Raw genomic sequence first — 20,322 nt, forward strand, 5'->3', positions numbered from 1 at the left:
AAATTACTATTCAGTCTTTTTGCTTTCTTTTTTTATCACTTTTTTCAGTGTTATATTACTTTTTGTTACTTTATCATTAATTTTTCATTTACTTTCTATTTTCGCGTTTGTTTTATTATTCAATCTTTTTTTTGAAATCATGTGAAAAAGAGCATCAGTGAATGAACATTTAGACAATGGAGAGAAAAACAGGCAATAGTATAGATTATTCAATTGACTATCCATCCAAGACTATCCGTCATACCCTTTTAATAAGAGGACATGTGGTAAAAAAAAAGTAGATGAGATGTGTCCATTTTCCGGGTCAGATGTATATGCTGAAATAATCGTTTAGTCTAATAGTCTGTATTAAATTGAATAATAAGGCCAAAATGGGAAAAACTCAGCTTCTATGTGTTCAAGGATTCTTACTCTCCCCCTCCATCCACTCGTCTAACTATTGTTGAATACGATCCTTTGTTTGTAATTTATTCCTTTAATATCTTCTTAAGAACTTTTTTCTTTATTTTTAAGATATTGGATAGAAGAAGCGAAAAGTAATATTGGCAAAATGGGGCAATATGGAGATTTGGACAAATTAGATAGTGCACAAGCAGACCTAATGCGGAATGGCTCTTTCTGGACGCCATTCCTTGGTTTGCTAGTCGAGTGCAAAAGGGCCGATGTGGGATTATGGGTAGAAAGACTTATTTCTGCCACAATGGAAAATATAACCATGAAAACAGAGAGGGATAAGGTAAGACATCTAAAACTTGTACTTATATTAAATATTAGATTTTATTGGGTAAGACCTCCTGATACGAATTTGAATGTTGCTTCATTTGTCAGATTTACGTCTCCGGACCAAAATAAAAAAGTTCATTTGGGTGAATATTCTGTGCGATTCTGTCATAGATCAGGGTTATAAAATTCATTTAACCGACCAAAAACATTTTACTTTATACAATAAAGTTTTACTATTAATTCACTAAAAAAAAAGTCTATTGCTGGCATTCTCATTACATAAGCAATTAAAAGAGTCTCTTTTTTTCCTTTTTTGGAATTTTCTAGAGAAATCTTGTTCTAAAATTTGATTAAAGACACCAAAAATTATCGAAGGGGCTCATTGGATTGAAAATCAGAAGTTTTAGTGTCCATTTTGAGATTCCGAACGATCGGATGATGGATACTCCCCCTTCAACACCTCGCATTTTCGCAAAATGTATCTTATAGAAATATTCATGATAATTTTTTGTCGCAGAAACTTCGACAAAGGCTCATTTGATTGAAAACTGAAAGGGATAGTGCCTCTTTTATTAGTCAAAAGTAGTTGGAGGGGAACAAGCCCCCCATGTCTGCAAGGCTTTTGATTCTTTATCTCATTAGATTCTGCTTTATAAGCTGTCACAAAATGGTCAAAGAGGACAAGCTCATGTTTGATTTGATTCCTGTTTGTCAGATAGAACTATCTCCGTAGATTCCTTTTCCCACTTTTCGTCTGAAGTTGAGTTTGACGTTCCTCAAGGCTCTGTTCTTCGACCTTTCATTTCTCTTTTTATGTTGATGACCTTATTTGTGTGGTTAAGAATTAGAAATCTACAGTTTGCTGTCACCTAATTCATCCTGAATCTTTCGATACAAAAAAAAAATCCATCGCTTTCGAAAGATGAGGACACTCTCGTGCCTTCGCTGACGATAGTAGCATCGGTGCTGTAGTAGGAACTGAGTCTGAGATGCTTCCCTAATTATTCGTACTTTTTGAGAGAGTCGCTCGTTGGTTCGATGCTTATTACGTTGCCCTAAATGTTGCTATTTCAAGTTTTTTTAATTGTTTCCCGTATTTCTCTGCCATGCTCTCAGTTAACTGATATCCAGATTTCAAGAGGCTCTAACTGATATCCAGATTTCAAGAGGCTCTCTCAGTAGACCTAAGGTTCGGTATGTCTGATTTATCAGTATTCTTCTTTATGAAAACCATTCATTCAAGCATCACATTGGACTAATTAATATGAAGATCTCAAGGAATCTTGGAATTTTGAAGATGCTAAAACACTTTCCTCCTAGATCAGTCCTCTGAATTCTTTTCCATTACATAGTTCAGTCCTGCGATTCTTATTACCCACTATGTGCATGTCAACTTTTTCTTCATTTTTGAAACCACTATCTTTTATATCTATCTTTTATTTTTATGATATGATGAGGCAAGAAGGCTTTAAGAGGAAATGAATTAATACTACTACTACTAATAAGTCACTGCTGTACCAAGCTGCCTGAGGCCAAAACAGCTACGCACACTCCTCCTCCAACCCAATATTATAAAGGCCTACCTCTCAACAACCTTCCAGAAACTTCCCATTTCCCTTAAATTGTTGTTTATGACATCCTCCCACCCCAGACGAGGATAACCCGATTTCCGTCTAGCCCTAGACGGAAACTTGCTACCTCATTCAAAGTCACTCGCTTGCACTCACATCCAGTTAGAAGAAGTGGTCTTACAAACTTCAGAGGGACTTGATTCAATTTTAAATTGTTAGTTCTATTGTCCTTTTAAAAGTAAAAAGTGATTGGATGGCAACTAGCTCCTCCCAGGCCCTCTTTTCCTATTTTCATCAGATCAATTTCTTATAGACATTTTGTTCAAAATAGTCCGAAGATAATAAGAACATTGGGATGTCGCAAGTTATTCCCCGGCAGCATATAACGCTTTTAAGGAAGGGGTGGTTGTATAAAAAAAATTTGGAGACTGCCTCCTTCCCTAATTGTAGAATTTTAAAGCTCACTATGTCTATGGTGTTTTACTGAAAAAAAAACTAAATTAGAAATATTTTGTTTTGTACTTATTACAACATCGAAAATAAAAATAAAATTAAAGTAGAATCAATATTGAACTAGTGAGCTTTCATCAGCTAACATCATTATATATCGAATACAGTTTAATTTTATTAGTTTTTCCAAGACTGTTCAAGACGCATATAGTTTTCACTAAAAAGTGTAATTGATGTTTTACTGAGCATGAATTATATTAAAATTATTTTGTTTTTAGTTATTACAATATTAAAAAATAAAAGTAAAACGTGTAGCGAAACTAAATCTTGAGCTGATATGCTTTCAGCAATTAATTTTATTATATATCAAATATCCTGTTTAATTTTAATAGTAATTTGCAAGACTGTTAAAGACACAGCGAGTTTTCAGTAAAGCCCTATGGACGCAGTATATTTTAGTCCTTTGCAGTTAGGGATGGAGGCAGTAGTCGAACTCATACTGATTTTCGTTCATTTAAAGCCTGATTTCCATATTTAATTTAAGTTTTACATATTTTTAAGATTTATTTATTCATTTGAATTAGTACCTATTGTATGGTTTTTGCTATGACTGTCTGTTTGATTTCTATTTGTTTTGGGTTTAATTTAACAGCAAAAGATTTTTGTATGTTTTAAGCTTGTTTTGCATATTCAATTTAATACTCGGTCTAAGATTTGTTTATTCATTTATGTTAGTACTTGTTATATATTTGTTTGCTTTGGTTGTTTACTTAATTTTAGATATAGGTTATTTGATTTTTAATAGTAAGTTCTGGTCATTTTGAATTTGAATTTTTACACGTTTTATTTCTGCTGATCTTAAATTTGCTATGGCGTTTATTTGAAATTAAAAAAAAACAAACAAGTTTTTTAAATGAAAGTAAGGAGCGACATTAAAACTTAAAACGAACAGAAATTACTCTGCATATGAAAGGGGCTTTTCCTTCTCAACGCCCCACTCTTTACGCTAAAGTTTGACTCTTTCTCTTAACTCTACATTTTAAAACAGTAAAAAACTTCGACTACGCTGAATAAAATGGCTATCTCAGAATTTTGATCCGTTGTCTTTGGGAAAATAATTAGCGTAGGAGGGGGCCTAGGTGCCCTCCAATTTTTTTGGTCACTTAGAAAGGGCACTAGAACTTTTCATTTCCATTAGAATGAGCCCTCTCGCAACCTTCTAGGACAACTGGGTCGATACGATCACCCCTGGGGAAAAAAAAACAAACAAAAAAACAAAAAAACAAACAAACAAATAAACACGCATCCGTGATCTACCTTCTGGCAAAAAATATAAAATTCCACATTTTTGTAGATAGGAGCTTGAAACTTCTACAGTAGGGTTCTCTGATACGCTGAATCTGATGGTGTGATTTTCGTGAAATTCTATGAATTTTAAATCTAAGATCTGAAGAAAAATCTAAAGATCTTTAGATCTTTAGAAAATCTAAAATTCTATGCATTTTAGGGGGTGTTTCCCCATATTTTCTAAAATAACGCAAATTTTTTTAGGCTCGTAACTTTTGATGGGTAAGACTAAACTTGAAAGACTAAACTTGAGTACCAAAATTCCATTTTTTAGAGTTTTAGTTACTATTGAGCCGGGTCGCTCCTTAATACAGTTCGTTACCACGAACTGTTTGAAACTTCTATTTTGGGAATTTTTTTTTTTAATGATATTAGTAAGGCTGTGAAGAAATGATATTACTTTTAAGTTTGTTTCGCTTCGCTTCGTTTTTCTCTTTCTTTTGTTGAGAGGGGAGTATTAATTGGGGAGTATGGGTGAGCGGGTTATGGACATTAATCTAAATGAAATTTATCTTGCCATGTGTATTATAAAATTTTTCGTTGCAGGGATGTGCGTAGTGGGAAAGCCTCGTAAAATCCGAGATTTTTTTTGAGTTTCTTGCATTTTCTTGCTTATATTTTCAAATATTTTTTGGAATTGGTCATCTCCCCCGTCTAAAGAAAAAACGTATTTGCCGCTTTAAATGACCTTCATTAGCTTTTAATCTATATATATAAAAATAAGTTGTCTGTCTGTGGATGGATGGATGGATGTGTCAGGTGACGTCACCTGAAAAAACTGGATTAGGTGACGTCAAAACTGAAAAAACTAAAAAAAGGCAAAAACTACAAAAAAAACTAAAAACTAATAAAAAAAATAAAAAAGCTAAAAAACTAAAAAAAACTATAAAGGTAAAAACCAATAAAAAACTAAAAAAAACTGAAAAAACTAAAAAAAGGCAAAAAACTACAAAAAAAAACTAAAAACTAATAAAAAAAGTAAAAAGCTAAAAAACTAAAAAAACTAAAAAAACTAAAAAAAGGTAAAAAACTAAAAAAAATAAAAAATAAAAAAAAAACTAAAAAAAAGGAAAAAACTGAAAAATAAGCTAAAATAAAGGTAAAAACCAATAAAAAACTAAAAAAAAGGAAAAAACTAATAAATGACGACACTCAAAGAGAAAGCGACCAGGACAAAAGGAATGTTCGATTAGCAATCAACAAAGCACCGGGAAACAGGGAGTATAAATGACGACCAGGACATAAGTAAAAAAAAAACTATCTATATATATAAAAATAAGTTGTCTGTGGATCTGTAGATCGTGGATCAGGTGACGTCACCTGAAAAAACTGGATCAGGTGACGTCAAAACTGAAAAAACTAAAAAAAGGCAAAAACTACAAAAAAAACTAAAAACTAATAAAAAAAATAAAAAAGCTAAAAAACTAAAAAAACTAAAAAAAGGCAAAAACTACAAAAAAAACTAAAAACTAATAAAAAAGCTAAAAAACTAAAAAAACTAAAAAAAAGGCAAAAACTACAAAAAAACTAAAAACTAATAAAAAAAATAAAAAAGCTAAAAAACTAAAAAAACTAAAAAAAGGTAAAAAACTAAAAAATAAATAACGACCGGGACACAGGGACACAACTACAACGGGGACACCGGGGGAAACAGGGGGATATAAATGACGACCGGGACAAAAAAACTAAAAAGAAATAAAAACTAAAAACTAATAAAAAAAACTAAAAAATCTAAAAATCTAAATAAGCTAAAAAAGAAAAAAAAGTAAAAAAATAAAGGAGAAAAACAAAACTAAAAAACGAATGTATATACAGACCGGGACACCGGGATACAAATGATGACCGGGACCCGGGACACAGGGAATATAAATGACGACCGGGACACAGGGACACAACTACAACGGGGACACCGGGGGAAACAGGGGGATAACCTGACAATCTATTTATATGCAAAGACAATGGGACAGCAAAGAATGTTGTATATTCGCAAGTTTTACGTAGTTTAAAACCATATATATATATATATATCTATATTCACAGGTGGGACATAGGGACACAACTACAATGGCGCGTAACTATTATGGCGCGTAACGACTTACGCGCGCGGGGGGGGCTTGGGGGGGGCGCGAAGCGCCCCCACCAACTAGGTGTTGGGGTGGCGCGAAGCGCCACCCCAACAGCTAGTAAACTTATAATTATTGAGGAAAAAGGCTGTGCTTAAGAATAATAATAGTCTTTTGGACCTTTTGGAGGCTTTCAAATTTCGTCTTCTTTTGAAACAAATTCCCTAGAGAATTGAAGTGGAAGCTATTTATAAAGGGCAAAAATTAGAAATCCTGTTATACTTTTGAGAACCTACAATATGTGATGATGTCTGATAATGAAAAGATTAAACGATATTCAAAATAAATGAAGCGCCTTTTAAGCTATTAGACTGTCAAAACCTACGGATCATATTCAGGAAATTTAATCTTGATACTAAAAGTTCTTAATTTCAAAATTGCTTTTTTAAGTGGATATGATCTTTGAAAGAGACAGACATTACAGGCACGTACAATAAATTTTAGATTTTTCCAATATGAAGAAAAACTATTAGGGGGTCAGGCAATGTCTTTGTATTTTGACTGGAAAGTTTTCGAAGATTCAGGAAAAGCAAGGATTTTTAGAAACTCCAGTCCATGTGAACACCCGTCGATCGTTTGAAAATGAATTTTATAAAAGCGGGTTATGTACAGCGGGTTGAGTTTACACTATGCAGAGCGCATAAAGTGATGCAAGTAGAACCTTGGGTATAAATAGTGGTGCAAGTAGAACCTTGGGTATAAATAGTGACATAGAAATTGTAAATCCTCTATTTACGAATTTTTCGTGGTGTATCACCCCAAACCAGAAAAAAAGGTTTCTTTAAAATCTTGCAGAAAATCAATATTCAGGAATACGTGAGCGCTGACACAAACAACAGTCTGCTGATTTTAGTTGACGAAGATTTTCTGAGGAGATTTTAGAAAAAACTTACTTTATTTTATGGAAATTATGGAGTACCAAGAACAATTTTGGGGTAGGTGAATTGCTGCATTAAAACCAGGGAGAGACGGCTCGGGAAAGGTTGTTTGCAAGGACCTATCCCGGGGCAGGTAGGATTAGGGGGTTAACCCCCCCCCCCCGAAATGTTTGTGTGACTCGTAAAAACGTAAAAAAGGGATTTAAACAATTTTATGTGCGTTTCTGAGTTTTTTTTGTGTAAACGAAAATCCTTTTGTAGACCCCCTCTCCCAGAAAAAATATCACGACGCGGCCCTGGTTGTACAATTTTACCTTAAATGCGGCACAGTGTTTTGGTAATGGACAAACTGAGTTATGGTATCCTTGAGTAGTGAGTAGTGTCAAGTAGATTAGTGATTTTCATCCAGCCTTAATTTATTTACACAGCTAATTTATCCCTGTTGAAATTTATTTCTCATCGTAATCACGCTGCGATAGAGGTGGCGAAAGAAAAGTAACCAGATGGGGGAGTGTGAGAGTTGGTAGCAGGAGCCGTAGTACCCACTGGGCTTGCTCCTTAAATTGTGGGGACAAAGTAGTCAGTCTTCAACGCTTCCCTTACTTCTCTCATAAGGAAACCACCAGAAAAATGGTGGTTTCTATACACGTGTGTCCAGTTTTGTATTTTCTGCAGTGGAACATTACAAAAAAAGATACATTTATCAAGATTATATTAAAATTTTCGCAGAAAATGCAATAAAGCAGGCACAGGATGTGTGCAAAAGTGCCTTGAAATTTGATGTTCTTGAAAGGCGCAGGGGTTCACATCCAAGCATAATATTTTTGGCAGATTTCCATGATCTGTTGAGTAGTTTTAGCGCACAAGGAGGGGCTACCCCTCTTTGTTATAGTTGATCCTTGTGACGTACCAGCTATCCCAAATGAACCAAGTACTACTGCAGCATCTCGTTTAATAAAGAGCGTGAGGATGTTAAATTGAGGAGATACAAATATATTTATCTTTTAATGTAAAGGAACGTCAAAATAGAACTGATGATCGTGGGCTGAACTTCAAAATTATCTTGTAAACTAGTTCTATTAAAGATGTTTTGATTTGAAATAAAAACTCGGTTTTATAATTTAATGATTGATAATTACAGAAACCGCGCTAGGTCCAGCTTCTTTTTTTGCAGAGAATCTAAACTAGGTATTTCCGTATTAATTTATATAATTTTGCAAGGAAAAATTTTCGGGATCTTTAGCAATTCGAAAAAAGTAATTAAATCTAAACTCTCCTTCTGAATTGCGGAAAGAGTAGGCTCAAAGTACTTAAATTACGCTCACAAGCTAAGCATTTAAAAATAGGAAAGAAATTCAAATACTCGACTTTTTTTTCAAGTAATTTACAGTCTTCAGACTGTCATCAGACATTCATCAGTGTCTACCTTTAAGCTAATATTATGCTTGTGCCTCTGATGGAGGAGGCTTGATTTTAGACTAGTTCTGTGGAATTCAATTTTTGGGGGAATTTTCTTAAATTTTATTGGACACGGTTTGGCTGGTATTCGTATATTGTCGTAAAAAGTATGTAATGTCAAAAGTAATCATTATGAAACAGATTCCCGAATTTTTTTTTTTTTTTTTTTTTTTTTTACAAAGACATGGTGAGCATTGATGATCTTATCCATATCAAATACCAAACCCAATCATCATAACTATCATTTTAAATTTTTACACGCTTTGATTCTTGCTGTTGCCTATCTTCTAACCCCATTTATCTTTCTTCTTTATCTTGGATTTTATTACTTCAGATAATTTGTCAATGCCCTTTGCTTTAGCTGCCCTTATTGGTCTAGTCTTACATGATGGTCCGTGTTGCAGATTTGTTAGTTGTTGAGCTGGTGGGACAAAAAATTCTTTTTCTTCCAACAAATTATCATTTTTAACAATTGTTAATTTTCATTTTTGGGTCTTGTCTCATTTGACAGTCCCGGTTGTTGATTTTCACCGAGTGTGAATTGAATTCGTTTGGGATGTTTTTTTTCGGTTTTATCACGTTTGATAGAACAGGTGGTTCCAAAGAACCATCATTTGTATTCTCATCACTATCATTTTTAATTTTGACGCGCTTTGATTCTCGCTGTCACTTATCTTCTAATCCCAATTTTCTTTCTTTTCATTTTGGATTTTGGTTGCTTCCAACAATTTGCCAATGCCCTTTGCTTTAGCTGTCCTTATTGGTGTAGTCTTACGTGATGGTCTGGGTTGTAGATTTGTTAATTGTTCAGGTGGTGGAACAAAAACTTCTTTTTTCCCAACAAATTATTATTTTTAATGCTGGAAAGTTTTCGTTTTTTGGGTCTTGACCCATTTGATGGTCCAGGTTTTTGATTTTTACCCATTGTGAATTTAATCCCAAAGCCATTCGCTTTATCTGCCCTTATTATGTGGCTTTTCAAATATGCTGAACAAAATAGCTATCTAAAAACTTTGATCAGCTTTGAGGAAAAGGGGGAAGTGAAACTGGGCCTAATTTTCCTCCGATCTTTTTCGTCATTTAAAAAGCGGACTAGATCTTTAATTCTGTTCAAACAAGGCCTTTCCCGATATTCTCAAATAAATGAACACGCATCCGTGATCTTTCTTCTGGCAAAATACAAAAGTCGACATTTTTGCGGATGGGTGCTTTAAACTTCTACAATATGGTTCTCGCTGAATCTGGTAATGTAATTTTTCTTATGGGTGTTTCTCTTTTTCAAAAATGAGGCAAATTTTCTCAGGCTTGTTACCTTATAAAGAGTGACACTAAAAGATAATGGGTGAAAAAAGAGAGATTTTCTTTAACATATACTTTAGCATATCCACATAAGCTTATCTAAATGCGCCATCCATGTAAATAAAAGTACCTGCTTTTGAAATACCTTGCTGTGGAAATATTTTTAATGAATCCTGTTTGGTCATCCAAAGCAGATTTGTGAAAACAATACACTAAACTGACCCCTCTGGGGCTTTTTTCATTTAGTCACATTCATAGTTTAATAGCTGGCCTGTGCCATCAAATTATCATAAATATTCTATCAATTCTTATAAATTATCGCAATTCATAGTTGCAGGGGCAAAAGGTGGAAATTTTTCTCCTATTAACTCCAAATTATCATATATTCCTACCAAGACATTAGAAAAATGATGATTTCTATTGTTTTTTTGAAAACCCAGACTACTGTATATTACCATAATTAGAAATTTTTTTTTATCCTGTGACTATTGTTCCATGGATGAGGACATGTTGGTGGTTGTTATCATATATAACATACATAGCACACATAAATTGGTGATAGATAGCAAAGGCCTCATATCTGCATTGGAAAAATATTGAGAAGTCTACAAAATTAGTTATAATCAAGAAGTAATCAAGAAGGATTAACGAATTTCAAGCTGAATATAAACATACAAGATATATAAATGAATAAATGTATTATAGATCGCGTTATAATTCAATAAAAGACTCATAAGAATAGGAAACATAGCCAATATAATAAGAACTACATACAATTACCTTATCACGGTCGTCGATGAAGGGTTACTGGTATTTTTTCTTTAGTGGTACTTTTCTGAATGTGCTATATGGTATTAAAGAGCCAAAAACTTCAGATTTATGGTGCCAGTTTTTGTGTTTTCGAACCAATGCATTGAGAGGTTTTATTAAAGAAAAGTTATCAATTCAAGGTTTTCATAATCCACTGGCAGTATAGTAGTTGCATTTTAGCTTTGTTTTGATACTTATGATGACATATTTATTCAGTCTGGAGCGTTGAAGCGTCTTGTTCCCCTCTCTGACCATATTTTGGTCGAAAAAGCAGAACCAATTACCAAGGCCTGGGGTGATATTGTGATTCAGCAAAAGGTTGTTCAAGCCACAGTTGTAGCAGTTGGCCCAGGGGCAATAAACAACGTAAGTGTTCATTTTTATTGTCGTTTCAACCTTAATTAACTTGAACTGAAGTATCATCATAAATTTACTTATGACTTAAAAACAGTTAAAAAAAATTTTTATGCAGAACACTGAAGAAATTGTTATAATCTACCTTTATTTTTGTTATTTAGATCATAAAAAGAAAAAAATAACCTTTTCTTTTTCAGGATAATGTTTAATCATCATTAATAAAAACTGATAGTTAAGTGGGAGAAGCTGATTGTCCTCTGATTACTTTGGATAGTGTCTGTTATTGGGAAATATACGGATATTTTTCGTGTGGGTGTCTTCTGATGGGGGGGGGGTCTGGTGGATTTACCATGAGATGCATATTTTTTAACGGGAGGGGGGCGGGGGCAAAACTTACATATAAATTCACTTTTCCACTTTCCTTAGTAATTCTCAACTAAACTAAAAACTTAAATACTTAAAAACTTAACTAACTATAAATAAAACATTCAAATTTGCAAACTATACTTTCCACGAGGGAGTATTTTTCAGGGGAGGGTTTTTCCATGGAAAAGGGGATAAACGCATAGACACGTATACATTGATAGGACGAATGGAACCCCCTATTAACAAACATAAAAAAAGAAGAAATAAATATGGCTTTAAGAGTTCCTGACGCCAGATTTTCTATGGTTTTTTAATAATATAGCAGAGCTTTTCTATTAATCATCTTGATGGTCATTTGTAGTATGACTTTAAAAGCAAACAATTCCAACGAGTTAAACATGTAAAGTGTTTTATCCAATGTTGGTTGAGTTGCACGAGAGTTCAGTGATACGAGGGTTCAGTTGTGCAACTTTACCTCAGTTGCACGGAGGTTTAGTTAAACAAGGTCGTAGTTAAAAGGAGTTGCGTTGGACGAGGGCTCAGTTAAATGGGGTTCAGTTGCATGAGGGTTCAGTTGCACGGTGGTTCAGTTGCTTAGGGTTCAGTTACCTCCCACAGAGACTATCTGCCTATGCTTTAGTCTAATTAGCCAAAGCTCCTAAGTTTTTTATCACTTCCACCGTGTTGATTTTAATTCATAAATCCTTTGCCTCTTAAGCAGTTATTTAATGGAAGTGCACCGACAGAAGGTTTTAGTTAGTATTACTGTACATTCCAAAAAAAAACAGTAGTAGAGTAGTAGATGTAGTAGTAGTCTTAGCCTTAGTAGCAGTAGTAGTAGTAGTATTATATTGGAAATATTGTCTTTTGGTTAGTTCAACATCCCCACAACAAGCGTTGTAAGTTTCAATTTCACATATGAAACTGTTGCTAAGATGTTGCTGATATGTCCTTTTGATAACCTGCATATGGATGGTAGGTTGTCATCCGTACAACAGTAATTTTCAGAAATATTTTCTGAAAATTTCTCCTACATCTACTACTACTACTACTCTACCCAGACAAGTTTTTGATCACTTCCACCGTGTTAATTTTAGTTCATATATCCTTTGCCTCTTAAGCAGTTATTTTAGTGGAAGTGCACCCATAGAAGGTTTTAGTTAGTATTACTGTACATTCCAAAAAAAAAATATCATATACTCCGTTATAATTTTGACCAAGTTTTGATTTGTTTGCAGATATTATAGGGTTGGTTAAATCGCCTGCTATTTTGCAATTGTTCTTCTTATGTGGCTTCAGCTATTAATAAATTCAATGTCTTTCTCATATTATCTGTAGCTATGATTATATGTATGTATTGATATGTATTTATATGTATTGATATACATATTATATGTATGATTATTTATATGTATTATATGTAGCTATGGTTAGCAGAGTTTCTACTGTTGCTTCTGTGAAAATTTCTAGTTTTAATACCAACTCTATTAACTGATGACTTGTTTCATTTTTATTGTGTATTCAAAAGTTAAATGAATTTTCAGCAGATATTTTTTAATTCACTGGTTTAAGCACAAAAAGGACATTATTTCTACTGTGGAAAACTTGTTACTTAAGATTATACTGCTGGAAGTTTACGTTTTTAGCTGTTAACTGTTTAACTGTTTAAAGCTAACAGTTAACTGTTAAAAGTTAACAGTTAACTGTTAAATCAAAACTAACTGTTAAACAAAACTAACTGTTAAATCAAAACATAACTGTTAAAGTTAACAGTTAACTGTTAAATCAAAACTAACTGTTAAACAAAACTAACTGTTAAATCAAAACATAACTGTTAAAGTTAACAGTTAACTGTTAAATCAAAACTAACTGTTAAACAAAACAAACTGTTAAATCAAAATATAACTGTTAACAGTTAACAGTTAACTGTTAAATCAAAACTAACTGTTAAACAAAACAAACTGTTAAATCAAAACATAAATGTTAAAGTTAACAGTTAACTGTTAAATCAAAACTAACTGTTAAAAAAAACAAACTGTTAAATCAAAATATAACTGTTAAAGTTAACAGTTAACTGTTAAATCAAAACTAACTGTTAAACAAAACAAACTGTTAAATCAAAACATAACTGTTAAAGTTAACAGTTAACTGTTAAATCAAAACTAACTGTTAAACAAAACAAACTGTTAAATCAAAATATAACTGTTAAAGTTAAGAGTTAACAGTTAACTGTTAAATCAAAACTAACTGTTAAACAAAACTAACTGTTAAATCAAAACATAACTGTTAAAGTTAACAGTTAACAGTTAACTGTTAAATCAAAACTAACTGTTAAACAAAACTAACTGTTAAATCAAAACTTAACTGTTAAAAATAACGGTTAACTGTTAAATCAAAACTAACTGTTAAACAAAACTAACTGTTAAATCAAAACATAACTGTTAAAGTTAACAGTTAACAGTTAGCTGTTAACTGTTTAAAGTTAACTGCTTAACTTTGAAGTCTAGGTGGATGGATAATAGTCAGATAAACACAGGCTTTTTGTATATCCAAAGAAATAGATACCGTACCTGACACAACAATTGGTGGAAAAACCTGATTCTCCCTTCTTAGTCTCCACCTCTCTACCCACACTCACTGCCCCTATTTTCAAATGTAAAAAATAATGAAGAAAATCAGATGTCGTGACTCTACCTGTTAGCTTTTGTTAAGTTTCATTGAAATACCCCTTGTGTTCATTAATCTATTATGTACTCTTGTTTCTTTCACACTGCCTTGTAAATATAGGATTCGAGTATTGATTAGTTGTTTTTTTTTTTCAGCAAGGTCCACATAGACCGGTGATGGTTAAAGTCGGTGATACAGTCCTACTTCCAGAATATGGTGGAACCAAAGTAGAAATTAAAGACAAAGAATATTTTTTGTTGAAAGAAAATGACCTCTTAGCTAAACTAGAGTCATAGAAAAGAAAGAAAAATAAATCTGAAAAACTGTTTTTTCAGATTTATTTTTCTTTCTTTTCTATCATTTATCATTTATCTTACACTTGTATTAAACGTTTTTTTTTCATAATACAGTTTGTTGATGAATAATATATAGAATTTTGTTCTGGGCTAGCCTACTCTGAAAAACTAGCTTAGATTACAAGTTCATGTGCCTTAGTTTCTTGTAAAATTCAATTAGCTGTGATGCAAGTTTTCCCCACAATTTCGGGTACAGCCCTAACTTAAATCAGGTGGCTTGTGTTCAATAGGCGTTAAGTTGTAAAATATTGATCGTATAGAAAATGAAAATATTGAAATACAATTTGGCTGTGCATGACGTTTGTAAAATATGCACGAATTTTCTTTTATACTATAATAAGTTAAATTAGAAATACGGTATACCGGGCTTAGTATCGATAAGTTAATTTTCCGTGTATTTAAGCATTGCTTTAATCAAACAGTTCGTGGCAACGAACTGTATTAAGGAGCGACCCGGCTCAATAGTAACCAAAACTCTAAAAAATGGAATTTTGATACCAATAGCTACATCAAAAGAATCGCATTTTAATGCTGATTTTAAATATATAAGTTTCATCAAGATTAGTCTTACTCGTCAAAAGCTACGAGCCTGAGAAAATTTGCCTCATTTTAGAAATTAGGGGAAAACATCCCCTAAAAGTCATACAATCTTAACGAAAGTCACACCATCAGATTCAGCGTATCAGATAACCTTATTGTAAAAGTTTCAAGCTCCTATCTAAAAAAATGTGGAATTTCGCATTTTTGCCAGAAGACAGATCACGGATGCAAGTTTATTTGTTTTTTCCCAGGGGTGATTGCATCGACTGAGTGGTCCTAGAATGTCGCAAGAGGCCTCATTTGAACGGAAATTAAAAGTTCTAGCGCCCTTTTTAAGTGACCAAAAAATTAAAGGGCACCTAGGCCCCCTCCCATGCTCATTTTTCCCAAAAGTCACTGGATCAAAATTCTGAGATAGACATTTTATCCACCATAGTCGAAAAACCTAATAACTATGTCTTTAGGGACGACTTACTCCCCCACCATCCCCGTGGGAGGGGCTGCAAGTTACAAACTTTGACCTGTGTTTACATATAGTAATGGCTACTGGGAAGTGTATAGACGTTTTCAGGGGGATTTTTTTGGTTTAGGGGGAAAGTTGAGGGGGGAGGGGGTTACGTGGGAGGATATTTCCAAGGAGAAACTACTCATGGGGGAAGAAAATTTCAATGAAGGGGCGCAGGATTTTCTAGCATTATTTGAAAAACAATGAAAAAATAAATATGAAAAGTTTTTTCTACTGAAAGTAAGGAACAGCATTAAAACTTAAAACGAACAAAAATTGTTACGCATATATGAGGGGTCTACCTCCTCGTTATAACGCTAAAGTGTTTTTAGTAATTTCAACTATTTATTCTACGGCCTTTGTGATTCAGAGGTCATTCTTAAGGAATTGGGACAAAATTTAAGCTTTAGTGTAAAGAGCGAGGTATCGACGAGAGTTGAACCCCCTCATATACGGGATAAAAACTTACGAATATAGAAGTTCGTTACGTAAGTTAATTCGTAAGTTACGTATATTTTTTACCAATGAAAACATTTGTAAAAAATTAGGAGTTCTAGTTGCTTTTTTAAGTAATCAAAAAATTGGAGTGCAACTAGGGCTCCTCTCTCGCTCCTTTTTTCTCAAAAATCTTCCGATTAATTTCAATTAATTATTATTCAAATTTTGTTTTAATTATTTACGTACGGAGAGCCAAGATCAAAAACATGCATTAATTCAAAAATGTCCAGAAATTAAATAAAAAGCAAGTTTTTTTTAAATGAAAGTAAGGAGCAACATTAAAACTTAAAACGAACAGAAATTACTCCGTATATGAAAGGGATTTTCCTCCTCAACACCCCGCTCTTTACATTAAAGTTTCATACTGTTTTAATAATAGAGTTAAGAGAAAGAGTCAAACTTTAGCGTAAAGAGAGAGGTGTTAAGGAGGAAAAGCCCCTTTCATATACAGAATAATTTTTGTTCGTTTTAAGTTTTAATGTTGCTCCTTACTTTCATTTAAAAAAAACTTGTTTTATTATTTAATGAAGTATAAACGTGTCAAATTTATTGGGTTTTAGTGTTCAAAATTAAATTGAAAATATTGACTTGAAAAATTTTTCGATTTTCTTAATTTTAGCTTTAATGTTTTACCTTAAACAAAATGTTTTCTTAATGTGTTACTTATTACAGACACTAAGTCTAAAGACATTAAATATTTAGTATTTGATAACCAAGTTCAAAACTGTCGATAGTTTAAAAAATATCTTTCCAACGCTTCGGCATTGCTCAACAGAACTTAATGCTGGGAGTTTGTATCTTAGTTTTTGTAAGTAGGCTATTGTTTTGTGAAGTTTTTGTAATTAATTACTTTTTTTCATTTTTACATACTTTCATATACGTGTCTGTGTGTGTGTGTGTACAGATTTTAGTCAATCTTCAATTTGAAAGTGGTGCCTGCCTGCTTGACTGCTAGAACGGAGCTTTCCAATCGAAAGCAGAAACAAGGTTTGATGAAACAAAAGCTTGGCTGCACAACTTCAGATACTCCTCTCTGACATAGGCTATGTAACTCCACTTCACTTCGCACACCATAGGCTCTGGCTCGTGGACAAGCAAAAACCATCCTTTTTGGCCCTAGGTAAGAGTTCTGCGGAGTTTTCGAAAATGTAATGTCATATTCAATAATCCAGCCTAAGGTCCACAATTTCCGTAAAAATCACACAGGTTAGACCCTTACCAGTTTCCAGGAATAAGCTGAGATCGGCGGCATAGGAAAAAAAAAGCAACGAAAAAACCGGGACAAAACCAAAGTGTTGCTCTCGCAAAACAATAACAGCAACCCCGAGAAATAAAAACTCGTCCGAGAGGGGATTAGTTGTCCTCCTTTCAATTTTCAATCGAATGAGCCTTTTTTGAAGTTTCTAATACAACAAATAGACATCTCAAAATTTCTATCAGATGTATTTTGGGAAAATACGTGGTGCGGAAGGGGTCTTTTTTTACCTTGTTAGCCAAATGTGCTATGATTTGAGCTATTAAATGATTATTTATATGTATCTTTAATTTTTTCTGTCTGAAATATGGCAAAGGTTTATATTCTTTCATGGTTGCCGAGAATGAATATTTAGAGATTTTCAACTAAGAAATGTGCTTGATGTCATCTATATTTTCGCAGAAATATGTTTTTAAAGTAACCGCTGAAATATAGAACAATTTAACTAAAGTGGGAAATCAGAAGCGGAGTAAAGATTTAAGCTTTGAGTAAATTAGGATGTAGGAGGAGCGTATGCAGCAATACTCGTCTCAGGTAGCAAGGTGCTGCCGTGAGTTGTTATTAGAAAATTAGCAAACTAATAGGTTATAAGAAAATTAGCAAATTGATCGAAATAGACCTGAAATATATATACATAAAATATTAGAAGAAATAGACACTATGAATACGGGAAAAACACAGTTCTGGCTATTACCTTTTTAATAAAATATATATTATATCATCAAAACACCTTTAAGCCTTACATTATTATGGATCATTTAATTTTACTCAAAAATGACCCTGAAACAAACTACCATTAATTTACCTCAAAGCACCAGAGCTGTCACCAGGATTCACTATAGAATTTCAACAAAAACGTCTGAACAGATTTAGTTTCACCTTTTAAGGATTTATTTCCAACTTTCAAGGAAAATTCTATGCGTCTAAACCTAGTATTAGCGCTGAAAATTGTCAAAAAAGAGTAGAAAATACAGTAGATAAGAGAACTCACTTACCCTTGCATAAAGACTAAAAGGTTGTCTGACATAAGAAAGCATATTAGAACAATATAAGTTTTTGTGTCGAGATCAACAAAGATTTTAGGTCGAGGTCGCAATACTTAAGCTACATCTGAATTTGATAAAAATGATTATGGTTCCTCTTTAAATAGATGCTGTTAAAATTGCAAGCCGTTTTTTTTTCTGTGGGTTGAGCCGGGGTATTCTTTCAAAAATTTAGAATATGTTTGAAAAGTATGAGGGAGGGGGATAGCCAGATACTATTGATATACAAACAACAAAATTAAAAAATAATTTGTCGGTAATTTTCATGTAAACCTTACCAGGGTCATAACCTAGCCTAAATAGAAAAGTTGATGATAAGGACCACAAGGAACATCAATACAATACACAGTAAAAACGTATATAAGTACAAATTCACGAGTTTTTAGAGTTTTTTTTATGCGTGCAGTATTTAAAAACTAATGCTGGAATACATTATTTTCTTTGAAACAGAGCATGCGGTTTATTTTTTTCTTCGCTGAGGATTGTTTCCCTAAGGTAAGGATAACTTCGCTGATGTAAGGATAATGGGACTGTTTTGAAAAACTTTTCATTTTAGTTTTATTGGTTTTATCCTGTTGTAAGTCGTTTCTTCTTATATATTTTTGTATTGCTGAGGACAGCCCTTGGACATAGGGTCGAAATATTCATTCTAATTTGTTTCCTACTGTCTTGAGAAATTCCCGATTGTTCTTCTTGTTTTTGGTGTTTGCCTTTGACTTGGGCTAGACAAGGCTCACAGATTGCCATATTACGTGATATCCCTCCACCATTTCGGGTAATAACGAATTATTATACAATATTATTATTATATATAGATATAATTAAAGCTGCTGTTTCATTAAAGTTTTTCGCTCAAAACCCTTAAGATATCATATTTAAACCCTTTAAGTATCGTAACTTTCCCCCTAAAAGAGGTCAAAAGTGAAGTAAGATGTACCTCAACCCTCTGATGCTAAGTGAAAATCTAAATTTAGAAAAGAGCTTTAGTAAAGTAAGAGATAAGCTAGCCTGTTCTGTAATGTTTTCGACGGGTTTTATCCGTTTCATTGACCTCTTTTTGTTATCTTTATATTTTTCCTTTATAGCTAACAGTTTTTTTCTGGTCAGTTGTTTATAGTAAGTGTCCTAGTTCTTATCTTAGGTCATAAAATTTAGATCACTAAGGGAAATAAGTGACCTTGAGTTCCCATTTTAATGCACCCTTTCTCTGTCTGTTTGTTTTACCAAGCACGTTTTTTTTTCTTCTGCCTGATGTGTCCATATCAATACTACTCTTTACACATCTAAAGATGTCAACTGTGTCGGGGGCTAAAAGGCTGTCTAACTTAACAAGGCATGTCAGAACAGTAAAAATTTTTGCGGCGGTTGAATTTTCCTCGTGGATATCACCTTTGCCAAAGTAAACAACAAAAATTTTAGGTCAAGGTCGCAATACTTAAGCTGCATATGAACTTGATAAAAATAATTTATGGTTCCTCTTTAAATAGACGCAGTTTGAATTGTAACCCATTATTATTATTTTTTCTTTGGGTTCAGCCAGGGTACTCTTTGTAAGATTTGGAATATGCTTGGAAAATATGTGGGAGTGGGGGGGGGGGTAGCCGTATACTATGGATATATAAACAACTAAATTAAAAAGAAATTTGTCGGTAATTTTGAAGTAAACCTTACCAGGGTATTAACCTAGCCTGAATAGAAAGATGATGATAAGGACCGCAAGGTACATCAACACAATACACAGTAATAACATATATAAGTATAAATTCACGGGTTTTTAGTGTTTTTTTTTTATACGTATATAGAATTTTTTTATACGTTTCTGATTTTTTTATACGTTTCTGATTTTTTTATACGTTTTATATTTCTGACTCTGGTACTTCACCATTACTTACATTATATTATTTGTAAATTATATGTCTAATAATTTATAAATTCTTTGTCTATTCTTTCCTTTTGTGACAATAATGTCATCTTTTTCGTCAATATTTCATGAAATTTATTCTTTCCTTTTATGACAATAATGTCATCTTTTTCGTCAATATTTCATGAAATTTTCATTTCGAGGCTCAAATTTTT

The 20,322-nt window shown here is 33.0% G+C and overlaps 1 protein-coding gene across 1 annotated transcript; it reads left to right on the plus strand.

Moving 5' to 3' along the window:
• Positions 1 to 517: 517 nt before the first annotated feature.
• On the plus strand, positions 518 to 14,442 carry LOC136037107 (10 kDa heat shock protein, mitochondrial-like). Its single transcript, XM_065719569.1, has 3 exons — positions 518 to 736; positions 10,876 to 11,025; positions 14,205 to 14,442. Exons 1-3 carry the CDS (start codon positions 551 to 553, stop codon positions 14,343 to 14,345), a joined length of 477 nt encoding a protein of 158 aa, XP_065575641.1. The 5' UTR covers positions 518 to 550; the 3' UTR covers positions 14,346 to 14,442.
• The last annotated feature ends 5,880 nt before the right edge of the window (positions 14,443 to 20,322 follow it).

Source organism: Artemia franciscana, chromosome 16, assembly GCF_032884065.1.
Source record: "Artemia franciscana chromosome 16, ASM3288406v1, whole genome shotgun sequence".
In the NCBI taxonomy this organism is placed as follows: domain Eukaryota; kingdom Metazoa; phylum Arthropoda; class Branchiopoda; order Anostraca; family Artemiidae; genus Artemia; species Artemia franciscana.